The sequence below is a fragment of the Pempheris klunzingeri genome, chromosome 16, assembly GCF_042242105.1.
Source record: "Pempheris klunzingeri isolate RE-2024b chromosome 16, fPemKlu1.hap1, whole genome shotgun sequence".
In the NCBI taxonomy this organism is placed as follows: Eukaryota; Metazoa; Chordata; class Actinopteri; order Acropomatiformes; family Pempheridae; genus Pempheris; species Pempheris klunzingeri.
This window is the reverse complement of record NC_092027.1, coordinates 9,730,656-9,753,900: the sequence shown is the minus strand read 5'-3', so window position 1 is coordinate 9,753,900 and position 23,245 is coordinate 9,730,656. Positions and strand designations below refer to the sequence as shown.

The following is a 23,245-nucleotide window of genomic DNA, read 5'->3' as shown; positions in this document are numbered from 1 at the left end:
ACGCACTTCATACAGCGCATTCAAAGTCATTCAGCTTGCACTTTAGGGGTCACACTCCCTCTGTCTGCCAGACTGCTCAAGGTGCTGCCCCGAAGGCTCATCTCCAAGGTAACGTGTCTACAATATCCTGTGAGCGAGTGGCACCGATCTCTGTGAGTGTTAGCGCTCACCAGATGCCCACGTCCATTAATCAAATGGACGTTTATATGGCTGAACACAGACCTCAACGAGTGAGTGGACACACAAGTGCACACAGAAAAGTCACAGAAATGGTCTCAGAAAATAGTACCTTGATTGGTGTGTGTGTGTGTGTGTGTGTGTGTGTGTGTGTGTGTGTGCACATGTGGGTTTCCTATCATTTGTGTTCCATCTCAGGCATTGGCCATTGTTATGAAAATCTGGTGGGAGCGGGGGGTTTTAGTAAGGGGTGCGTATGTGCCTGTGTGTGTGTGTGTACTATTGAAAGCCTTTTGTCGGAGGGCCGGATGTTGCCATGAATGGGAAGCGCTCTTTTGGGACTGTGCCAAAGCCTCTTTGCCTCCGCCTCTCTCTCTCTCTCTCTCCCTCTCTCTGTGTTTATGAACACATAATTATTTCAGCAGGGGAGGGAAACAATACACCCACTATCTACTAAATGAAAAAAAAAAAAATCAAAGATACACATAAACCTCAGAACTGTAATTGCTACTTTGATGTTTTATCAGTGAACAATTAATGGGCTCACAAATCAAGCCTTGAAGTTAAAATTCAAAGGCTATTTGAATTATTTCATCTCACAAATGCAAACAGTTTTCCCTGCTTGTAATCTGCATTACTTTCCACTCTACTGCATTACTCCTAACCCTGTCAACAATGTGTTTTTTCATACCTGTGTCAAAAGGTAAAGCAGAATACCATTTACAGTCACAGCCCATTTACTACTGTCAATGTTAACTTTACAGCTCCCCTTATTGTTTTATAATACTGAAATGTGGTCATAATTAAGCTCCACGGTTGTTAAAAAATGCTTTCGTTTTAAACACACTTTGAAATTTACCGCTATGTCACACAACAGTGACTAAATCCACACACATGGATGTGTCAATAATGTTTGCAGAGTGACATGTTCTGGGTGAATAATTTCCACTCCTTCCTGTGTAAAATGATCGTTGGTGTTGACAGTTTCACATCAGCTCATATTCCCAAGTTTTAATTATGACATGCAGTGGTCACATACAACCCCTATGGCCTTGTTCATCAAATACATAAACAGATGAATAGGTAAGTATTTGAGCAAAGCATAGCAAGACTAAGTAATCATACTGATGAATACCCCATACCTGACACTTGTCAACTAAGGAAGGAACAATGGGGAAAAACATATATGTTTATCATTAAAAAGTATTGTAAATAAGCTAAGAAAACCACAAAAACTGTAGTGAAACATCCCGTCAAACTTTGCTTCTGTATTGACAAGTCTATTGGCAATAAGTATTGTGAAACACATGCATGGTAGCCATAAAAAGGTGAGCAATGCATAAAGAATTTACAGTTCGGAGGGAGCAAAAAGCTTTAAAAAGCAGCTTAAATGTAGCTGCAGATAAGCCTGTCTGGCAACATTTAAGATAGTGCTCTAAGTATAGCTTTATGTTTCAGGTCGAAAGATCAATGGGCACCGCTGGGCACTGCCAACTTAATTTATTTGATATAATCGGCCAGCAAGGTCTTCTTTCAGGCCATGACTCATAAATATGCTTCCCTGCTTATTTTCCTTCAGTGATTCAAAGGAAACAAACACACCCTCTGGGTGTTTAAAGTCAAACATGAACCATCTTCAAGGAACAGTGTGTGTTTCTGGTATCTACAGTGTGAAGATTACAATTAGTCACACACTACGACTGGAGTGATGTTCACTCCTCTTCCTCACCCCCGTCTGCACCAATGAAACCAACACACTCACACACAGATAGAAACAGACAGTCCCACTCAGTCTGTTTACTCTCTTGTTAAACCGTCTTACACACTCACATAAATATGTGCAATTAGTGTATCTTCTCATTAGCACCAACACAGATAATTAGCAGTTTGAGCTCCTGAGGGTACAATAAAACAACACTTACACATATTCTCATCACACGCATGTAATTTATAGGACTTTTTCCTTCCCCTCAGTCTTGACTCATGTCTCACTTTGAATACAGTACGTGACACCGAAGTGACCTTCTATTTAGAGGAGTAGAAAAGGGCCTTTAGCCTCGAGCATGTTCAGGCTTTTTTTTAAGATATCAACAGCAATACAAACCATCACAACTCCTCATCCGTTCCTTATTAGGGACCTCTTATAGTGACCTGACCACATTTGAGCTGCTATAAACTGTATGTGTGAATTACTAATTAGGGCTGCAGTAGGTGTGAGCTACTCACCTGTGTAGTAGGCAATCCTGGAAATATCTGAAAGACAAGCGTGAAAAATAACAAAATTAGCCAGTTTGTTTAATTCAGAGCCACCAAATAAAGAAATCATCAGATCAGAACAAACAAGTCTCACAGCAGGCGTTCAGAGTTCAGTTGAATGTGACTTGCAGAGGGGACACCAGAGCCTGGTGCACCGTATCCGTCAAATTTAACAGCTTCAATCAATATCCTGTTAACTTTTCAACAGGACATTGATTGATTATTGTTTAAATCAATATCCCATTTTTATATGATTGACCCCAGCTCAAATGGTTAAAATAGCTAATTGGGAAATGCAGAGGAACAGGTTTATTATTCACAGGTTCTTGCTTGGCAGATGTGAGATGAGGATGTTACAGTGACGTTACAGGACCTTCAGATCGGTCTACCTTCTTGCCTTTGTTTGTTGGGTAAACCACTATGTGACGTGTGGTTGTAGTCTTAAAGGTTGCAGAGTTTACATGTAAGCTGAAATCCACAGTTTTAAACCTGGAACAGGCTTCTCTAGCTTCTAGGCAAAAGTATGTGGGTGGTTTTTAGGGAAGCTCACATGGGTGTTGGATGGCTGAAAATTTTTTGTGTGTCTCTTCAGCTTGCTTGACACTCACAACCAGACAAAACATTTGCTACATTTGGTGGGTACGTACATCAGCTCTTCTGCAAAATACAGTTAAACATTTAACATAACACCCTTCTCTTCAACACTAGTCATGCCGCTTTAATATTTTTCATCCTTATTTTGTCAGGCTTCAGTCTGTGGTCAGTAGGAGCTCTACATCAACTACAAATCTCTAAGCGAGCAAAACAACTCCATTCTGCATTCAATTATACATAATTATGTAGCACTGCCATAGTATGCACTTAATTTCACTTTTGTTAATTACTATGGATACTATGTGTACAACATAGGGAGTGTAAAGAGAAAAATAAACATGTTTGGATAGTTGGATATTTAAAAGCTAAATACTGAGCAAAATGCTCATATTATTGTAAACTGAAAGCAAAAGCAGCAGTCCAGCTCTTATTATTGACCAGTAAACTAAACTACACCGACACTGCAGCTCCCAGACTCCCACAGGAAGTTCAGGAGAAGCCTTTTGAAAACTTGACACCCAGTTAGAGCAGTGATAGGGCTTGTGTGCAGGAAGAGGTCAGGAGGATAAGTGCCTGAGTGCACTCTCTCACACACACACACACACACTCACAGAGGGTGAAATGACAGTAGAGGTTGTCAACAAAAATGATGTAATGGTGAGAAGAAAACCCACAAACCAAAAGGAAATACCAGCAAGGTGACTCATGGTGTGTGTGTATTATTGACAAGCACTTTGTAATTCAAAACCAGACCATATAGTTGGTGTGTGTGATCTTGGTAGTGGTGGTGGTCATAACAATAAGACAGCTAATGACGATCCCCAATAACATCTTAATCACAACCATACCATAATATGCTTGGTACAGTTGTTAACTTCCCTCTCTGTGCACACTATGCTAATATTCAGTTGATACATTTTACACTTTTAAATGTATATTTCTGACACATTGCTTCTCCTAAATACATCCTTAACATAAAATATAATCAATGGTGCAATTCTAACTTTATCTCCAATTGGAAAACTCTTTGACTTGGTCTGCAGTAAAGTCGGGGTGCATTTACATGGATGCTCACTCTGACTATTTGTCTTCCTCCGTCTCTCTTGAAAGAGTTCAGTGTAAGTTAAGTGCTATGTAGCCTGACATCTGTGGCCAAACTGGCGTTGTTGCAGTCTAGACTAAAAACCGTAGGAGACTGTGGCCTGAGAAACAAGATTAGACAACACCTGAGGAGTTTCAACTGATATATTAGATAAAATGCTTTTTATAGACATACATTTGAGCTTTTAGGCCAATACATGTGACTTTATTTTGTAATTCATGTCATACAACTTACTGATTTTGATCAGTAAGTTGTAACACTGGGACGCAAAGTCTTTCGCTCGCTGTGATTATTTTTGTCTCCATAGGATATCCTGCAGGAGTGCAAGCATGGTGCTAATTACACACCAACCTGTTTAACAGCCTCCACTGCACATATATCAAAGAGGGCCAGGGGTCTGTCTCTCACACACATTTGCCTGTAGACTGGCAGGCGGCCCAAACCACCTGCTCCTCAAGCTGTCCTCAAGACGCACGGGAGAGGAGAGGAGCAAGGATCTGTTTCTCTGGTGCATGCAGATTCACTGCCGTCTATCCCACAAACTGTTTAGCATATGTTGTCAGAGTCACAACTGCTCTCAAGTCCACATTTGGTGATGCTGAAGGTGTATCTGTGGTGCTTTTCTTACTGAGAGTTGGTACCATACACAAGGTATTGTGGAGGAGTAAATGTAAAATAAAGAGAAGAGTTCAGGCAGCACAAAAACAGTGTTATGCCAAAACACAAACAGCTGCCCTCAGCATTACAGCAGTCTGAAATCTGAATTTTTAAGACTCATATTTGTGTTTTTCATTTTTTTAATACTTGTAAAGGGAAGTATATGTGTACTCTTACTCAGCTGTTAATACTGTACACTCTAAAAGTCATCAACACAGATAGAATACAAACTGCTAGCAGTCATCATACACAACTTTACAGACAGCTACACACACACACAGTGTATAATTGCACATTAAAAACTTTTTTTTTGGTAAGGTAATTAGGGTAATTAGACAATTCAATCAAAAGAGAGTCTGCTATATAATGAACTAAACTACTGGTCTCAGATCAGTAGTTAAATAAAATTCATGGTTAGAGGGAGGTCAGAGATTAAGACTTTCTTTGCTACGGTTAATGATGGAGACACAAAAATTAAAGACTAAACCCTCTTAAACAGATTTAAAGGCAAAGTTATTTTCTATGATGCAATAGACACAATATTAAGAACAAGATGTGCTCAGTTGAAGAGTAAATTCACATCATCAAAATGAAATGATTCCTATTAGAGCAAAATATTGTGTTTCAGCATTACGACCAGATGTTTTTCTTCCATGTCTTTTTTTGTTTTTGCCTGTGCAGACATTACACCAGGCTCAGATGCAGTTTGCCTTGCTCCAGATCCACATGTATATGTAAAATGGCATGGCTGAAGCATCTGATGACGACCAACAGCAGCTGTCTTGTCAGGTAGATGAAAGGAAAAGTTGGACGAATTTCGCAAAAGCCGTGCACAGCTCAACACAGCAGTGACAGATCAAACTGGCTGAGGAGGGAAAAGAGGCAGATGTTCTTTTTCCTCCACAAGAAAATAAAAACACTTTTACACCAAGAATCAACTGAAGTAACCTGATGAGAGCAGTCAGCTGTTCTGCCTCGTTGCTCTGTGTCTAATGGTTAACTCTCAAGCTGAGCTGGCACACGCTTCAATGTGTGTGTGTGACCCTCTGGACAATGGGGTGTTACTGGGGCGTGCAGTATTACGACGCAACGACATAACCCCTGAGGCACCAATCACACCTGCCAGTCACACTAACATGCAAATGCATAGAATCACACACACACACACACACACACGCACGCTCGGGACGCTTTTGTCCATGAAAGTATATTTTTGAATGAAGAGTTTTGAGCGCAGTTTTGAATTTGAAAGTGGCACATAGCGTGCTTTCATGTCGCAGCAGGATACATTTTATATGACAGAAGATAAATCAGTGTTTCTCATGACTCTGTTTAGAGTGAAAAAAACATTACATACTGCCATGATGAGCTGTACGGGCTATATGTTCACACAGACGCGTGTGCATTTTCACATTATTCGCATTCAGATAAACCAGCAATTAATCAGAACCACTGCGCGCGCACACACACACACACACACACACACACACACACACACACACACACACACACACACACACACACACACACACACACACACACACACACACACACACACACACACACACACACACACACACACACACACACACACACACACACAGATGATGCACACTCCAGATAACAGCAACATAATAAGGTCACATAAACGCATGACTGCTCATACACATTTATCTGCAAAAGCGCACACACTGTGACACGCACATCCACTCAAGTGTGTACAGTTCAGGTGCAGTGATAAAGCTAACTGGCTCACTGGAGCGGCACACATGTTAATGTATCACACTCAGACCAGATACACTATGTATAATTCATCACAACAGATTTAGGACGAAACAGCGCATGCCATAAATTAAGTTTTTTTAAACGATACCAGTCTCTGTTTTTAAAATTAATCTGAATGCATTAATGACCAGTTCAGCTAAGTGGGTGTGAGCACGTATTTACACTTGCACACCCACTGGACACATGTTTTTGAGCAAGAAGAAAATCAAACATAACATTAATATTAAATTCCTCTTTGACTTTTTATGAGAGCAAACACAAGGGAGCCGTTTTAAGGAAAGGCTAAAAATGAATACTTAACTCTGATTGGCCAATGCACACAAACCCTCAGCTCTATGCGCTGTTAGACTAAAGAAGTAAGATGGTCAAGTGCATTTCTTTTTATTTTTTTGTCAATTTAAGCCAAATTTGTAATTTAAGGATATATTCACCACATCTGAGGAAGAGTTGGCTAAAATCCTTGAATGTAATAGCAGGTAGTGGTGCAGTGTGCTGAGTGTGTGTGTGTGTGTGTGTATATAAAGGAGGGGAGTTTAGCTAGCTTGTTCTTGCTTAGCAAATTTGCATCAATTATGAACCAAGAAATATTAAAGCATACTGAAATATAGATGATGTGCTGTAACCTAGAAACAAAACGCTGCAGGGGGACTTTTTCCTTCATGCCCACATTTACATGCAACATACACGTGAACACACAGATGGACCCAAAACACACAAAAACACACACTGTACACCTACACACAGAGCCACGTGGGCAACAGTCTATGTAAGGATGCACACTTCTATTCAAACACAACCCATTTGTTTGACACATACATCATCTCACACACACTGCCTCCCTCCTACACACACACCCACACACACACGCACGCACACATGTACACACACACAGACAGCGCTAACCTCCTTCTCTGCACATACACACTTCAAGTTGAAGCCTCCTACATGCAGGCAACCAAACACTTCTCATCATAGTCTTTATCATAAAGGCTGTAGATGATAAAAAAGGAATAGAACAGAATAGAAAGCATGAAATAAGGTAACGTTCGGTATTTTTGCTGAAGAAATTACACAGTTGTCAAAACTGACTGATTGTTTCCACTGTAGCTTCACGGCTCTAAATTCAATTAACTAGAACTGTGTGTATGTAAATGCGATTGTGTGGATTTTAAAGTTTTGCCACCCTCTTCCTCCTTCTCCTCCTCTTCATCAAACTCAGTGACATCATCACTACTAGCAAAACTGCCTTTAATCAACAATCCTTTTCAGTTAATACTTATCTTACATGTCTACCTCACCCCTCTCTAAGGCACAATCATTATCAAACCATCAGTTTGAGTTTAAGGCTGCAGAATAAAACACACAAAAATGTGGTTTATGCTCCTTCATACATAATTCTACACATGACAGCTTCACACACATGCAACACACTTACACATGCACGCCACTGTATGTTAAAATTCTTACCATGGTATAGTCCTTCCATTTAAAGTCCCGAAGAGAAGAGAAGAGAAGAAAAAAGAGAAGAGAAGAGTGTGATCCCCCCCCCCTGACAGACAGTTTAATTGGGAAAAACCAAAATCCCGGGCTTCTGTGGTCTTTGGGCTAACGTTGAGATGTGCTAGCCAGCTAACTCAGTAATGACGGCTAATGTCGGCTTAAGCTTACAACCCAGCCTCATCCTCCTCGTTCTACTATTACAAACACTGCCACCACACTGACACACAGATAGACAGCAGCAGGAGTGGGAGTAGAGTAGGGGAGGGAAGAGGGAGAGGAGCGGTAGGCAGCCTATGAGTGTGACTGGGGGGGGAGGGAGATGGAAGAGAGAAAAGGAGGAAGGAGTAGGGGGGGAGGAGGGGAGGGGGATGGGTGTCTTTGTCTCCCGGGAGAGGAACGGGGTTTTGGGTGAGGGGGGTGAGAGGGAGCCAGATGTACAGACAGCAAGTCAGGAGAAGAGATGGATGATGAACTTCATGAAAAGTAGTGAGAAACAGGGAGGAAAAGAGGCATAAAAGACAGAAACAGCAATGCAACAATATGGGGAGAAAGAAGAGAAAGTGAGGAAGAAATCACATGGTGGAGGTAAAGACACTGCTGAGACATGACAAGGGAGGGAGCGGAGTACGGGTTATTTAAACAATGCGTGCATGAGCTGTGTTGCCTTTGGCTATTCTGACCCTCTGACATCAATGCACCCTCAGGAGCTGCTCAATTAGTCATAATGCAATGTTCTCGACTCACCCTGGTCCTACAGAAATCATCCATCTTCAGAACAAAAAAAACTATGACAGAAAATGGGAGACAACAGTCAGTTGTTCCACTGACTTTATTTTGAACGGGGTGCACGTTTAATCCAATTTTACTGTAATCAAATCAGATGCAGGGGCAGGGAGGGAAGTAGACCCACTCTGAACTCATTTTACCAAAAGTCTGACACAGAAATATTTACTCACCTTATGGGCTTAGTTGGAAATCATTAAATGAATGTTCAAAACTGAATACAATGTTTAAATGTTCACCTCACCTCTTTTGTGTTTGCAGGAAGTACAACGTGGGCTTTAGCTTCTATAATTAATAATCACAGAATTCAGAGAGTTCATTTATGCAATTTCGTGTTATTTTATGCCACATATCGAGAAAAATTATTGCACACCTCAAATTGTGATCACAGTATGCAGTGAAACAATCAGAAAAATTATGGTCAATCTCTGATGCTTTTGTATTTTCAAACATTTAACTTATTTGCAGGCTCATACAATAGCTTTTTAGGATGGAAAACAATGTTAATTGACAAAATAAAACAATCTTAAGTGTATATGAGAAATCAGCTGAGTTGCCAGAAATTGTGTCTCTTTTCACAGAAGTCAGCTTTTGAGAGCATGAAAAGCCCAAGAGGCAGAAATCTGTTGTCGCTGGAACTTTCCCATCTATGGCCGCCGTTTTCCAATGTTTGTGCCTGCGGACATGGACCACAAAATGTGCTCAAGGTGCCATAGAATCACTTGGCTATCACTGATTCTTGATGTTATATCCAGTATGTCGCACTATATTGACGATGTATTGACAAACGCTTTCTTTCTCTCTCACACACACACACACACACACACACACAAGCAAGCACACAAACAGGCAGACGGACAAGATAAGAGTTGCTCAGGAGTAAAGCAGATTAATGGGCCACTGGATTAGTAGGCCAAGATGTCACACACACACACACACACACACACTAGTATTCCCTGACTCTCATTTATAAAGTGGATTTAAGCTCTGCCTCTGTGAATCCCTGCTTGATGAGTTGCTGTGTTATTATTGCCCCCTAGTGGATTTGTATTTGCAAGTTTCCCCTTTACTGGGTCTGACAGGGTTAATGTGATTCTCTACTTTGCCTGAACATTCAAAACATAAATATTTTTTACTCTTTTTAGCAAAACCTCCAATTCCATCTATAGGTTACCCTTTAGGAAAGTAAAAATCCAACATATTCATAGTTTTTCCCAGTATGAATTGTCTGGTACCTGATAAATGTCTCCATGATGCAGGAACTAATCAGTGTCAAGCAGCTGAAACTGTGTTTATCATATCATAAATCAGCCTGGTTTTCTAGTGTTTCCAATTGCTACAGCTGACATCTAACTAAAATGGAAGTCTCTGTCTGTGTGTACGTCTGTCAGTTCATCTGATTGACTTCACAACTCCCTGGTGTGTTGCTCAGAAAGGAGGTGCAGTGTCGAGTGTGGGCTCTTTAGATCAATGGAGCACATTTAGTAGTAGTGCATTACAACCAACAGACACTGTGTAGTGTATTGAGTGGGGACCCCTTTTAACTGTTACACCGCCAAACAGCACGCTGAGTGCAGCTCGGGCTCGGACTGAAGAATGAGAGACCGGAAATGTTCCATTGTAGTAAACTTAAACATCTCAAGCATCAGCGATGAATAATGATAGGTGAAATTGATGCTTTTGTTCCAAGAAATGCTGTTTCCTAGGTACTAAAAAAAAGCTAGATATAAAATGGCTTCTTTGAATGAGCGGTTCTGATGAGGCCAGGTAGTCTGCACGTTCCACAAAGGCATGTTTAGAACTATTTATGTAAAAAAATAGCATGAAAACAGAAGGAGGGAGAGAGAGGGAGGAAGACAGGCAGACTGACAGACAACCTCCAGACTATTCTTCAATGAACCTTTGTTACAGCAATGTGCCTGCTGGTGACTAATCACACAGACAGACAGATATAGGTTGACACACAGGCAGACACACACTGTGGCATTATACCCACGTCTGACCTCAGAAACAGTAGTTTATGGTAGCACAGCAGTCTCTGAATATGTGTGTGAGTGTGTGTGTGATGTCATACCTATGGCTCGTATCCAGGTGTTTCACTGCTCTGTGTGTGTGTGTGTTTCCCTGTGATCTATCATGACTGTATGTTTTTGTGGGAGTGTGGCTTGAATGTAGAAAAGAGATGAGGTCATATGATTGGCCAAGCAGACACTGATGTCTGCCTTGGTCTCTCTCTCTCAGTAAAGTACCTGGACTGTCCAGCTTAAATGTGTTTTGTCCATAGACTGTATATAAAAAGTGACGTAGCCACCGTGACATCACTCTCTGGATTGTGGGCTGTCGTTTTGAAGCCTCGAGTCTTGGCATTTTCGACGTCGCCATCTGGGTTTTGGAGTCAGAAGTGACGTTCACCAGACCCACCTCTGATTGGTTAATCAGAGGGTAGTCCCAGCCTAAAACATCTTTAATGTTATTTTTCTTCTAAACGGGCCCCTAGTTTACAAAATGAACATCATGCTGTATTGAAGAAGACTTGAAACGAGCAAATGAGACCATAAACTTGTTAGGAAATTGTTTACTGAGGTAACAAATTATACATGTTATTTTCTCATAGACTTCAATACATTCAGACTTCCTTTTGCAACCACTTTTTTAATACAGTCAATGGTTGTGTCTAGTTTAATATGGAAAATTACTCAAAATTAGTCTTTCTATGCTAGTATGCACAACCAATGACTATTATCTGTAAACACTGCATAGAGTATCTGGCCTAATGACTCATAGAGAACAAAATGATAAAGTAATTTAATAAATCTTCAGCTACCGTACAAGTTATGTGACTGCACACAGTCTCACTTAAACTAACATAATACTACATCTAACTAGCAAGAAAGCAAACAAATGTACTTTCCAAAATGTCAAACCAGCATCACCAGTACCACAGTATCATAAGTTACTGCAATCCATGTATTTTTATTGATTGCAAGTGCTTCTGGTGTCTGAAACATATCCTGAGATATAACTGGTGGACAGCTGAACAAAGCACAGTAGACAGTAGTAGCACACTTAAAGACGACTCGTGTTCAGAAGGTAATGGCAAATGTTCTACACAGGCAATGTTTCCATGTGTTTAAAAGTCTACACATATAGGACATCTTGGGACCCTTCCTCCTTCTCTCCCTCCATCTTCTTCCCTAATCATTCTATTTTTCTCTCTTTTCTCCACCCAACTTTCTCCTCCTCCTGTTGGGCTTTGTCTATGTGACAAAGCCCAACAATTACTTCTTTCTCTCTCCCCCTCTGACTCACTGCGATGTAATTACACTGACTGTCCGCTCAAACGCGGCGCACACACACGCAGAGGGAGGGGGGGCAACTTATTTACAATATCTGTGGTTGCAATTGTTCTTTTCTAGACTGCAGTTCAGTCCATGCCTCACATTAAGCAAACTAGGGGAACAAGAGAGCAGTCATTAGTCTGTCAAGTCAGTCTTATGCATGTGCACACACACACACACACGTATATATATATATATGCACTAAAGGGATTTGCTGTGTTCTAGTTTCATTCATCACACACTGACATGCTGCACCAGTGACCTTCATGACCGAAGGTAGCTCGCTCTAAGTGTGTTCATGGGTGTGTATGTGTGTGTGTGCATGTGCGTCCTTGTATGTGCTTGCCCCAAGGAGGGACAAGTCATTAACAACAATGTCATTTCCTGCCATTGTAGCAAATTTCAGTACTCACGCTGTAGGAATGCTACACTACACAGTGGTCCATCTACCCACACACGGACACTAAAACAACTGTATTAGGATGTGCTCAGAAAACCTGCAAATATATTTCTGCCATTAAACTCATGGCTGCTCTAACCAGGATTGCAGAAGAAATGCAAAACTGTATAGTACATAGCCTGAGCACGGGAATACAGATTGCAATAAATCTAATACAGTCAAACACTATCATTAAATCACATTGTTTGGGGGATTCAGAGACTACAGAGGTTCAATATAATTAAAATAATTAAGGATGCACCAATCTGGATTGTTGGGACCAACATAAATGCCATTATTTTTGCAATATCCTGCAGAAACACAATCCCTGAAACAGCTGATCCATGTATATACAACCAAGTCAATGAATTTCTTTTCAAATCCCACAGTGGAGATAGCTGACACAAAGTCTGTTAAAGGTTTCATTACTATTCAACTACTACTATTCCCCTACATGGCTTTAGCCAGTGTTGTCAGTTTTAAAGGGAACACAATGGGGAGTTTTGATCAATGGCCCATAACAAATAATGGATCGAAAAGGGATCAGGCCTTATATAGCCACTTCTTTTATCAATAAAATGCCTCCATCAGTCCCTCTAAAATGAGTTTAATGTGAATTTGTCACATCATGGCCACTAGCCAATCTGCTGATATCATCAGTATCAGTACTGATACAGATCTAATGGTAATGGTCGGGTTAGCCGCTCTTGTAATGATTACTTGATTATTAATGCTGCTGGCAGTTTGATAAACATTACTTAGATTTAGCATCCTTCGTGTCAAGAATATACTGAATGTTGGAGCTTGAGGGGGAAACTGGTTTGACAGAATTTCACTACTAGGCAGTCGAGAAGACCTCGAGTCTGTCATTGTACACAGTGCGAGGCAACAGCTCTCATGTCTATTGGCTGCTCTGACGCTCTAAGCTCCAGTGCTACATGTTAGTGATTTCGGCTAAAACAGACACGATTATGATTGTCACTATATAATGGAGTCACTTGAAAACCAAATTTGGCATTTCTGCACTGCCATTTCTTGATACTTATCGGCCAACATACAAACATGATACATCTGCAATGAGCTAATATTGGCCAACACATAGTCAGACTCCTGCTGAAACAGCAAATACACATACACAATGACACACAGGTGTCCACCATCCGGGTATTATAGTCTTTTTGTAAAATTCCCCCTCAAATAGAGCACACACAAATGCAGCAGCAAGAACGCTCACACATGAAGCTAAACCAGGTTATAATGAGCATAAGGATATTTTCAACTGACAAAACCAAAACGATGTTTACTCATGTTATCTTTGGTAAACACAGGCATTATCATGGTACAGCGACACACAAACATACCAATAAACAGTCAGAGAGGTCTGTGCACTGTAGCTGCTGCTGAGAGGAAGAAGGCGTTTTCCTCTCAGCTCCTGAGGGACTCAGCATGTTTTAGGATGTACAGTGAGTGCTCTGTGTGTGTGTGTGTGTGTGTGTGTGTGTGTGTGTGTGTGAGTGTGTGGAGGGGTGTGGGGGCTGCTTCCTAAATGCAACCAATCCAGAAGCAAAGGCAATGAACCTTCATTCAGCCTCCTGTCTCCAAAAACACACAACACACACAAACACACACTCCTTTTCCTTCACAGCTGAAACCACATGCAGGAGGATGCAGGGGAATAAGTTGCCCAGCAGATAGACACTGACTTTATAGAGTCAGGACACATGCAATCACATACATCCCTGTACTTGCACAAAATAAACACACACACTCACAAGGTTTGTCATACTTCCAAATTAAGTAACTAGTGCAAAACAAAGAACGCCATTTGCTCAGTTCAACTATTTGTTCATGTTCGTTTTTCCTTCCTGAGGTGAGTTTCTAAATAGCATTCATTCATTTGTGCAAGGTGAGAGAAAACAGCTCGGACCTCCTCACAGCTGCAAGTATTTACATAGTAGGTATGAAGTAGCCAATCGCTAGGAAAAAAGCTACCAATGTGTTTGCTTGGAAAACAGCAAACAAACGGCTTATTAAAAAAACTTCAGCAACATCAGCGTTCTTTTCTCCCAAAAACGAATTACTTCATTTGGTATCATGAATTCCTCATGACGCACATATTAAAAAGGACACACATGCTCTTATTCAGGACCACTACGTACCTCCACACACACAGTTTGTGTCTGCTATCACTACTTAGAGTCATGACTCACACGACATACTGCAATCTACTGACACTAGACTGCTGGCTTTGTTACCCTCTTCTCTTTCTCTAGAGTTTCTGTCTGTCTGTCTGCCCGTCAGTCTGGAACAGAGCTAACTTGAGTAGAATACATAGTAGATGACTGCAATGAATAGAAAAGTGTAATAAATGGACCAAAACAGAGCACAACCTTGCAGGAAAGAGAAAAAGGAAACAGACGATCTCTGCAAAGTAGCGGCCTGCTCCTGTAAGATCTCAAGTGTAGTCAAGTGTTTCTATAAATACAGGCCTCCTGCACAGCTCTGCAATTTACACACACACACAAGAAAACACAAGCACGCACACACACACACACACACACCACTGCCACGCCTGTATTAGCCTGCTGTAGCCCAGCCACAGGAAGAGTTGTGTCAGAGAGGTGCAGCTATTTACTCTTCTCTCTGTGAGGTGTATTCATTTTGTCTAACCAACTTACTGACAGCTACTGTATCATTAAAAAAAACTACATTTTAACACTTCTTGGTAATGCAAAAATATTTAAACACTACAAACTAAAGTGAAAGAATCTCCCAGAGACATGTGATGACAATTTGAGGCCATACAATGTTTTTTTGCTTGTGTCACACACTGAAGGAAATGACATGTTTCTGCTCGAGATAATGGATTCCTCTGCTTTCATTTTGGTCCTATGATGCCAAATTAGTAGACTGAGGCTGTAGTTTACCACATGACTCAAACACACATGAATGGGACAAATTTCGATGTAATAAAATCGCACCGGCTTCATATGTAACCCACTTGAAGGCTGTGTGCTATCGTTTGAATAAAGCCACAGCAAGGCCAGTGAAAGAAGAAGTTGTGCGTGTGGTGTAGCACTTTGTAACGAGGACTGAGCTGAATGAATGCAGCCAGAGAGGAGCCAAATACAAGCTGATCAAGAGGATAAGCTAATTAGCAGTGTGACCCTAGTTCGCTAATACAGAAGTACAATCTCAAACCTATAAACAGCTCCGTGAATGCAATTTGCAATCAATTACATTTAAATTAATAGTTGGGTGAGAAGATTTAGATTAATTACTGCTGACTGCGTGCAGTGCAAAGTGTTAAGAGCAAGCAACACATGAAACAAACCATTAAAAGTGGAGTGATGTGGTGTAGGAGGTAGTGTCTGCAGGACGGTAGACTTTCTGCTCACCAGAATTGCCATTATTCAGATGACAGGAATTTCCAAGAGTTTACTGTCACACCATCACAACCACCTAATTTTGTTTCGTTTCAGTAAATAACAGCCAATGTGAATTCAGAAATCAAACAGTGACAGCGTGACATGACAGTGACCCCACAGCGTTTATATTGTACCTATAATGTTCCAAAGTGGGACTAAACAAACCATGACCTAAAGACACTTTGCATCCCCTATCCTGACAGCCACGGATCACATTAGTATACGAGCTTCTGCTTACAGCGTAGATACATGCCTTAGGTTCAGCTTGTCCATTGAATTGCAAATACAAGTGTGCAGAGCGGCACTCTTATTAGTGTACCGTGGGTCTCAAGCCTCACTGGCCTCAGGACACGGCAATTCATTAGTATTCTGTTGCATCTGGAATATGAAGTAGAGTCAAACCAGATTCCTGCAACCTTTCACAGTTTAGAAAATGCAGCACAAACGGCAGCAGCATGTTTGTGAGACGTTTCACTGGGATTAAGAGGCATTAAACTTTCTAAACAAGTGTCTACTTATACCCATATCTTGATATAGCAGACATTTAGCGAAAACATTTTTAAACCAGCCCTTTTTTTAAAAAAAAAAAAAAAGGAGAACTACAAGGTGCTCCAACGTGCAAGGAAATACAAAAATCTCAGGTTGTGAATGCTAGCATGGGTTCAAGGAGATGATCTCCATGGATTTAATTAGCCGATTGATCGTTTAATCAATGGGAAACCTGGGTGATGTCTTAAAATCGAATTTTCTCTCACCATCAGCCCCAAAACACAAAAGTATTCCCTTTATAAGAAAATAAAACTGAGAACAGCACCAATTTGTCACATTTGAGAGGCAAGAACCAATGAATATTTGGCATTTTACTCATGTAATGAACTGAAAGGATTAACTGATTGACAAAATTGTTGCTGATTAATGTTTGACTCTTGTCTGGGCTCTAATGTGCAGGGTTAGATTAGTGGATGATGTATCTCTATGTAACTAAAATGCACCTGATCTACTACATGAGCCTATTAATGGCAGCAAAATAAGAGTAGGCGGGCACATTATATCACACCCCTACATAACTAACTTATTAAGTACTAAGTTATTTAGCCAATAACTCTGAATAACAGGGCCTGCTGGTTATACTTACTAAAGTCTTTAGAAGAGGACTGTGTGACAAAATAAAACCTAGCAGGTCTGTTCAGATAGAAAGCAGGAGTGAAGGGAGTTAAGTTAGTTCAGGGTGACCACACAGCGTTGAAGCCATGACACGAAAAAAAGTGCTTGAAAGAGAGATTTAGAGGCTAAATGTAGGTTAATCCTGTGCACTTATTTACCGCAGGTTAGACAGTTAACATTCACTCCATGTGACTGTGGCGACGAGTTTGGTGGCAGTGGGTCACTCTTGGTTTTTTTTTTTTTCCCCCCTCAACTCCTCCATGTCACCAAAAAGGAAAAACTACGTCCCGGTTACGCTGCTGGAAAGCTAAGCTAACTTACCAGGTAGCTCCCAATTATTACAACAACCGAGTGAATAAACAAGAGAGTGGCTCGAAAAGTGGGAGAGGAAACAGCTAACCCAACGTTACATCCCACACTTTTGTTTTAAGCTCTCGAAATAAACCCCAAAACACAACAGCACTCACGTTGACTCGCTCCGGGGGACGTCCGGGAGGTTTGGGTCGGCTTTACCGGCGGGAGAGGCTGTTAACAGGCGGTAAATAATCCGTTATTTGGCAGTTTGTGGAGCAGAGGAGTAGTTAGAGTTTTTTCCGCTCCTGCCTGCCTGTCTGTCTGTCTCCCCCCTCTCCCTCTCTGGTCGCCTGTTCCTGCTTCCCCCTCTCCACATCCAGCATTCCAATATGGCCGCTGCAGGGAGGGAGGGAGGGAGAGCAGGGAGAGGAAAGCATTGCCTCAGGCTGAGCACACAGTAACCTATGAATGAATGAATGAATGAGTGAGTGTGCACATGTTATTGTTGTGCAATTATACTACAGCAAGAGAGAAGTAAGAGAAGCAGTGTACTACTAGTAGTGAGTATCAGTGCTGATTGTTTCTGGAGGACAATCTGCCAACAGAGATGAGGTGCAGAGACTGACAGTGTGGTGCACAGAGAACAACTTTACACCGAGAAAACTGGGGAACTTATTGTGGATCTCAGGAAGATGCTCCACATAAACAGTGACAGAGTGAAGAGAGTCTCCAGGTTCACGTTTTTAAGGCACCCACATCTCTGAAGTCCTCAAACGTGCAATAAGATAAGATAAGATATTCCTTTATTCGTCCCACGACGGGGGAATTTCATAGCAGACATGAGGAGAAATAAAAAATGTATGTACAGCTACAGTAGAGGAAGTATAAAAATAGAAACAGTATAGTATATATAGGGGGAATATTAAGGGTGAATTAAGAAGGGTGGGTATTACACAGTATTACATATTGTGAAGTGAGGTAAAAAGATGAATAAATATATTGCAGAGTGACATTGTTGTGAATAAATATATTCCACAGTTGAAACACAGATAAAAGCAAACTCTCTGGTGAAAAAAGCCCAACAGAGACTTTGCTTCCTGAGATCCCTCAGGAGGGTCCACCTGTCACAGTGGCTCCCGGTGCCTTTCTAGCACAGCTGCATCGAGAGCGTCCTGACTTGTGGGATCCTAATCTGGTTGGGCAGCAGCTGACAAAATGGCTCTCCAAAGAGTCATAAAAACTCCTGGAAAGATCACAAACACACATCTGCCACTCTCGGAAGACATCTCCACCTCTCGTTGTCTGCAGAAAGTATCCGGCGTCATAAGGGATTCTTACCACCTGCGACTGATCAATAGTTTTTACCCCAAATCCATCACCACACTAGACAACGCACTGAAATCTCACACCTTGTAGCGTCCTGCTGTACATATATTAACCTGTACACGTTTTAAACTGTGCAATATCTTTTATTTGTTTTGATCTCAATGCAATAACTGTTATCATTATCTTTGTACGCAGTTTATAACGGTCTATTTTTATATATACATATGATGACAAATGTGTGTGAGTTACATGTGTGTGTGCATGAATGTTGGTTCTCTTTTAAGCATTTTTAAAGTAGTGTTACAGGCAGTGCAACTGAATTTTGATATGCATCTTGAATCTTCTTTTTTTCTTAATTAAACAAAACAGTTTTTCTTAAGTACACGTACCAATACAGAAAAGTTTTGTCAATTATTTGAAGTATCTAAATATACTTCAAGCAGCAATGGAAAGTTAACATTTACTCCAGTACCAGGCTTAAGTACAACAGTCCAGCTTCATCCTTCAATTTCACCACCCTACATTTATTTGAGAGCCATAATTACTAGTTAGATACTTTTCAAATAAAGATTTCACATTCAAACCATTGGATCAGTTTATTAAGTATGACCCACTGTTATTTGAAATCACCAAAATTAGCTCCACTTTGACCAATGACAACCTGCATGTCTTTGTCTGATGCTCCCGGTGCTTCATGTCAATGCCAGGTGCTCTTCTGCATGACAGTACAGTTTACAAAGGCTAATATGTGCTTGTCCTCTCTGATGGTTCAAAGACGACATCTGCTGGTCGCTTTTTGTTACTGCCGTACATTTAGGTTTACACATTGGCCCAAGGCTATAGATTTCCACATATTTAGCAATATGGCCATTTTTAGGTTCCCTGGATGGTGAACCCTCACGGCTTTTAGAGATCTCGTGGTCTTTCCATCAGGCCAACATTTCCACAAGGTCATTAACTTTGGTTTTTGGTCCTGAGGTCTCTCAGTAGGGAGGAATGTCAGATTATATCAACCACATTATCTATGGGCTTGCAGAGAGTAAACTTAGGCCTCTTTAAAATATTTAACAACAACAGTTATTATTGAACACTTTCCAATGTGGTACTGCTGTAAAGCACTGATTGCTTTGACTAAGCCTTTCTTATGGAGCTTTATGTTGAGCACTGGTGGACTCAAAACTTGCCCTCTTAGACGCCCCTATGGTAGGTGAATAATAAAGATGAGAGCCCTTTATGTTGGCGTGTGATTCAAAGCGGGGTTGCTGCAGCCACAACGCAGAGCACTGACCACTGATCACGGCTGACCTTTATTACAGAATACATGTTCACCAATACTAACAGTATAGGTGTTATAGAATTAATACATCCCCCATTTTTCTACCTTTAGAGGGCACCTACAACCTGTTATTCTACATCTAACACAACATGCATACATACTGTACATAAAAGCTGCATGTTTGCTACAGCACTGGATTTATTAAGAGCTATGTGACTGAGGTGGCGATACTAGTCAGCAGTGATGATGATGAAGAATGCAATGACCTGCAGCCCTTTCTATGGTTTTGTCTCACTCTCTCCCTCTTAAAACAGATTGCCCTTATGTAACATTCTGAGTGCACTATCAATAAACATGCATGTGACTATATAATTCATCAGGAGCATATATGCTATATAAGCTTCAGTGTCATTTCTCGTGTCCAATGAGACAGTAGCATGGATGTTGTCCATCAGCTGTCCCACTGGATCACAGTGTAGTTTGAGTTTCCTATAAAAGCTACACTGAGCTGCCGTGACCCGGATTCGAACCGGGGTTGCTGCGGCCACAACGCAGAGTACTAACCACTATACGATCACGGCTGGCCCGCAGACACTTCACCCGTACGGTGGCAGAAACTGAATCTTGATGATAAAATAATATCAATAAAGTGAGTCGCGACACCTCAGTCACTTCAGAGGTGATGAGGCGCTGGGTTGCCAGATTATTGGCTGAACCCACGCCTGGCTTTAGTAGCCTAATGCACCAGTCCTGCATTTAATCCAGCCTCCATGAAGAAAACAGTGTGTGCTGTTGAGCTCCACTTAATACACACAGGTCTCTCTGTGAATTTGCGTGCCCCCAAAATGAAACAATGAAATTTAACAGCGAGGGGTCTATTGTGAGAGAAGCACGATAGTCTTGGTTTATTAACCTCAAACCCCAAACAACTACAATGATAGTAAACTTATAGTTTTGATCTACTCTTTTACCTTCTGCCTCCGCAGAAAAACTGCCGTGACCCGGATTCGAACCGGGGTTGCTGCGGCCACAACGCAGAGTACTAACCACTATACGATCACGGCTGGCTGTCAGATGAGCTTCATGCTCAGAGAGCTTCAGAGGTGAAAAGGCGCTGGGTTGCCAGTTTGTTGGCTGGACCTACACCTGCCTTTAGTAGCCTAATGCAGTCTAATGCAACAGTCCTGCATTTGATCCTAACCTTTGTAAAGGTTACAATGTGTTAGAAAGGTGTTCATTCAAGATCATTATTTATTTTAATTTTTGAGGATTTTGTTGAGCTTATAATACAGACACTTAATAATCTCTCTGTTAATTTGACCTGTCAATTAAACACAATGACATTTAACAAGAAGTCATTGAGAGGATATGGAGAAGTCCCAATATCCTTGGTTAATTGATCACAAACCCAAACAGCCATGATGATGAGACATACAGAGTATTTCTTCTCTTTATCTCTCCCCAGAAAAGTATGACATGACCCAGATTTGAACCGGGGTATGTCTCTGTATATGTGTATTATATGACAGCCATCAACTTAGAGTGTCATTCTGACTGAGCAGTGATCAGTGATATAACTTTCACAAAAGGCCTCAAAATTACTTCCCTTTGTGTATCTAATGAAGACTGCATCACAAATAAAAATAATGAATTATTGACCATAATTATAACATATTCTGCTACATGATATATGTACATTTCATTTTCTTTGTGTTCAATCACTGTATGGCTCTTTCTACAATATTCTAAGTTTTAATTGTAAATTTCTCTTTTATATTTCAGATTCCTTTTTTTTTTTGGTGCTTGTATTTTGCCCCCTGCGTTTATTTTGACCTGTCATTCACCACAACAAGGCAAAGTCCTTGTATGTTAATAAAAACGAACCTGTTTCTGACTATCAAGGCCTTATTCTTAATTGTAACACAAAACAGGCATTCTTCACTTTATTTCTCCTCTCTAATAGACTGTGTTGCTTGACTTGTAACTAGTCAGCAAACATCTCCACTGTCAGATCAAGACACTGTATTTTATTCCCTACATGCCCGCTTTAATCTCTCTTTTGTAAAAGTAAGTGACCCAGATTTGAACCGGGGTTGCTGCAGCCATAACGCAGAGCACTAACCGCCATAGGAGCACAGCTGGGCAAACCAATAGGCAAACTGTCTATCCACGGTTCATTAGAATATATCAATGCTCAGTATTTCCCTATTTCTCTTTTCAGCCGCAGTGAGGGAAAAGCTGAAGGTTTGTTGTGGCACTGTGAGTACACAGATCACACATGATCCTGGTTTCATTAAAGCATGAGCTGTTTCTGCATGACTGTCTGTCTTCATTCTCCTCCCTCTGCTGGGAGATTAGATGATGATTAATAGAAAAGAGCAGTTTCATTTTGAACAGATACGTTTCATCTCTTGAAACAGAATTTAAAAAGCTGTGTTTCATTTGTGAATACTTAATTTCACATAGTCACACTAAGAGAGTCTAAATGGGTAACATCAGGTAATACACATGGGCTGACAGACAGAGGTCACCATACTATATTTACTATAAACAGTGTAACACAGTATGTAATGTGCATGGAGACATGACGTCAAGTCTTCTTTGATTCTGTCTCTGCAGTCTACCTTAATCTGCATCCAGCCACATCTTCATAATCCCTAATCTGCAGCTGGATTCACAATTCCTAGAGCCGTGTGTGTGGGGGTTTGCACATGAGTTTGTGTTGCTGTATTTATGTGGGTGCACCAGAGGGTCATTGCTATATTTACATGTTACATGTTCACGTGTATCTATCACAAAATCAGTTGCACCGTGGAATTGCATGTTTCTGCTTCAGAGCAAAAAAACAAAATAATGAAATTATTCTTTAAGGATCTGTATTGTGAGGAAGAAAAGAAGAAAAATTATACATGACGAGTGCAATCACTGCAAAATAAATACCTTTATCCTCACTACAGTATGTGTCGTAGTCTGTTTTGGAGCATGTCTGTCTCACATGCACTCACATTGCTTACAGTTTCATCAAGAAAATCAAAATGCTCTTTTTTGAAACAACATATAAAACAATTATATACAGTTACTCTGATCCTTGTTTGAAACTAACATATAGATTGAATACAAGAGAAA

At 40.8% G+C, this 23,245-nt stretch overlaps 1 protein-coding gene and 2 non-coding genes across 4 annotated transcripts in view; all 3 read right to left on the bottom strand.

Moving 5' to 3' along the window:
• Positions 1 to 17,898, bottom strand: part of ptk2aa (protein tyrosine kinase 2aa) — a 58,898-nt gene extending 41,000 nt beyond the window's left edge. The window contains exons 1-2 of one of the 2 annotated variants that reach the window (XM_070846692.1): positions 17,691 to 17,898; positions 2,404 to 2,430 (exon numbers count right to left, since the gene is read on the bottom strand). Coding sequence is in view for 1 of the 2 variants with exons in the window: in XM_070846691.1 (XP_070702792.1) it covers positions 2,404 to 2,430; positions 8,039 to 8,057 (46 nt within the window). In the remaining variant the exon portion in view is untranslated. Of the gene's footprint in view, positions 1 to 2,403; positions 2,431 to 8,038; positions 8,082 to 17,690 lie in introns of those variants that run through there. The other variant, XM_070846691.1, reaches the window with a different exon arrangement.
• A 2,730-nt stretch (positions 17,899 to 20,628) lies between these two features.
• Positions 20,629 to 20,700, bottom strand: trnah-gug (transfer RNA histidin (anticodon GUG)). The gene has a single exon. It is a non-coding gene; the product is annotated as a tRNA-His (tRNA).
• Positions 20,701 to 21,111: 411 nt separating this feature from the next.
• On the bottom strand, positions 21,112 to 21,183 carry trnah-gug (transfer RNA histidin (anticodon GUG)). Its single transcript has one exon. It is a non-coding gene; the product is annotated as a tRNA-His (tRNA).
• Between the last annotated feature and the right edge of the window lie 2,062 nt (positions 21,184 to 23,245).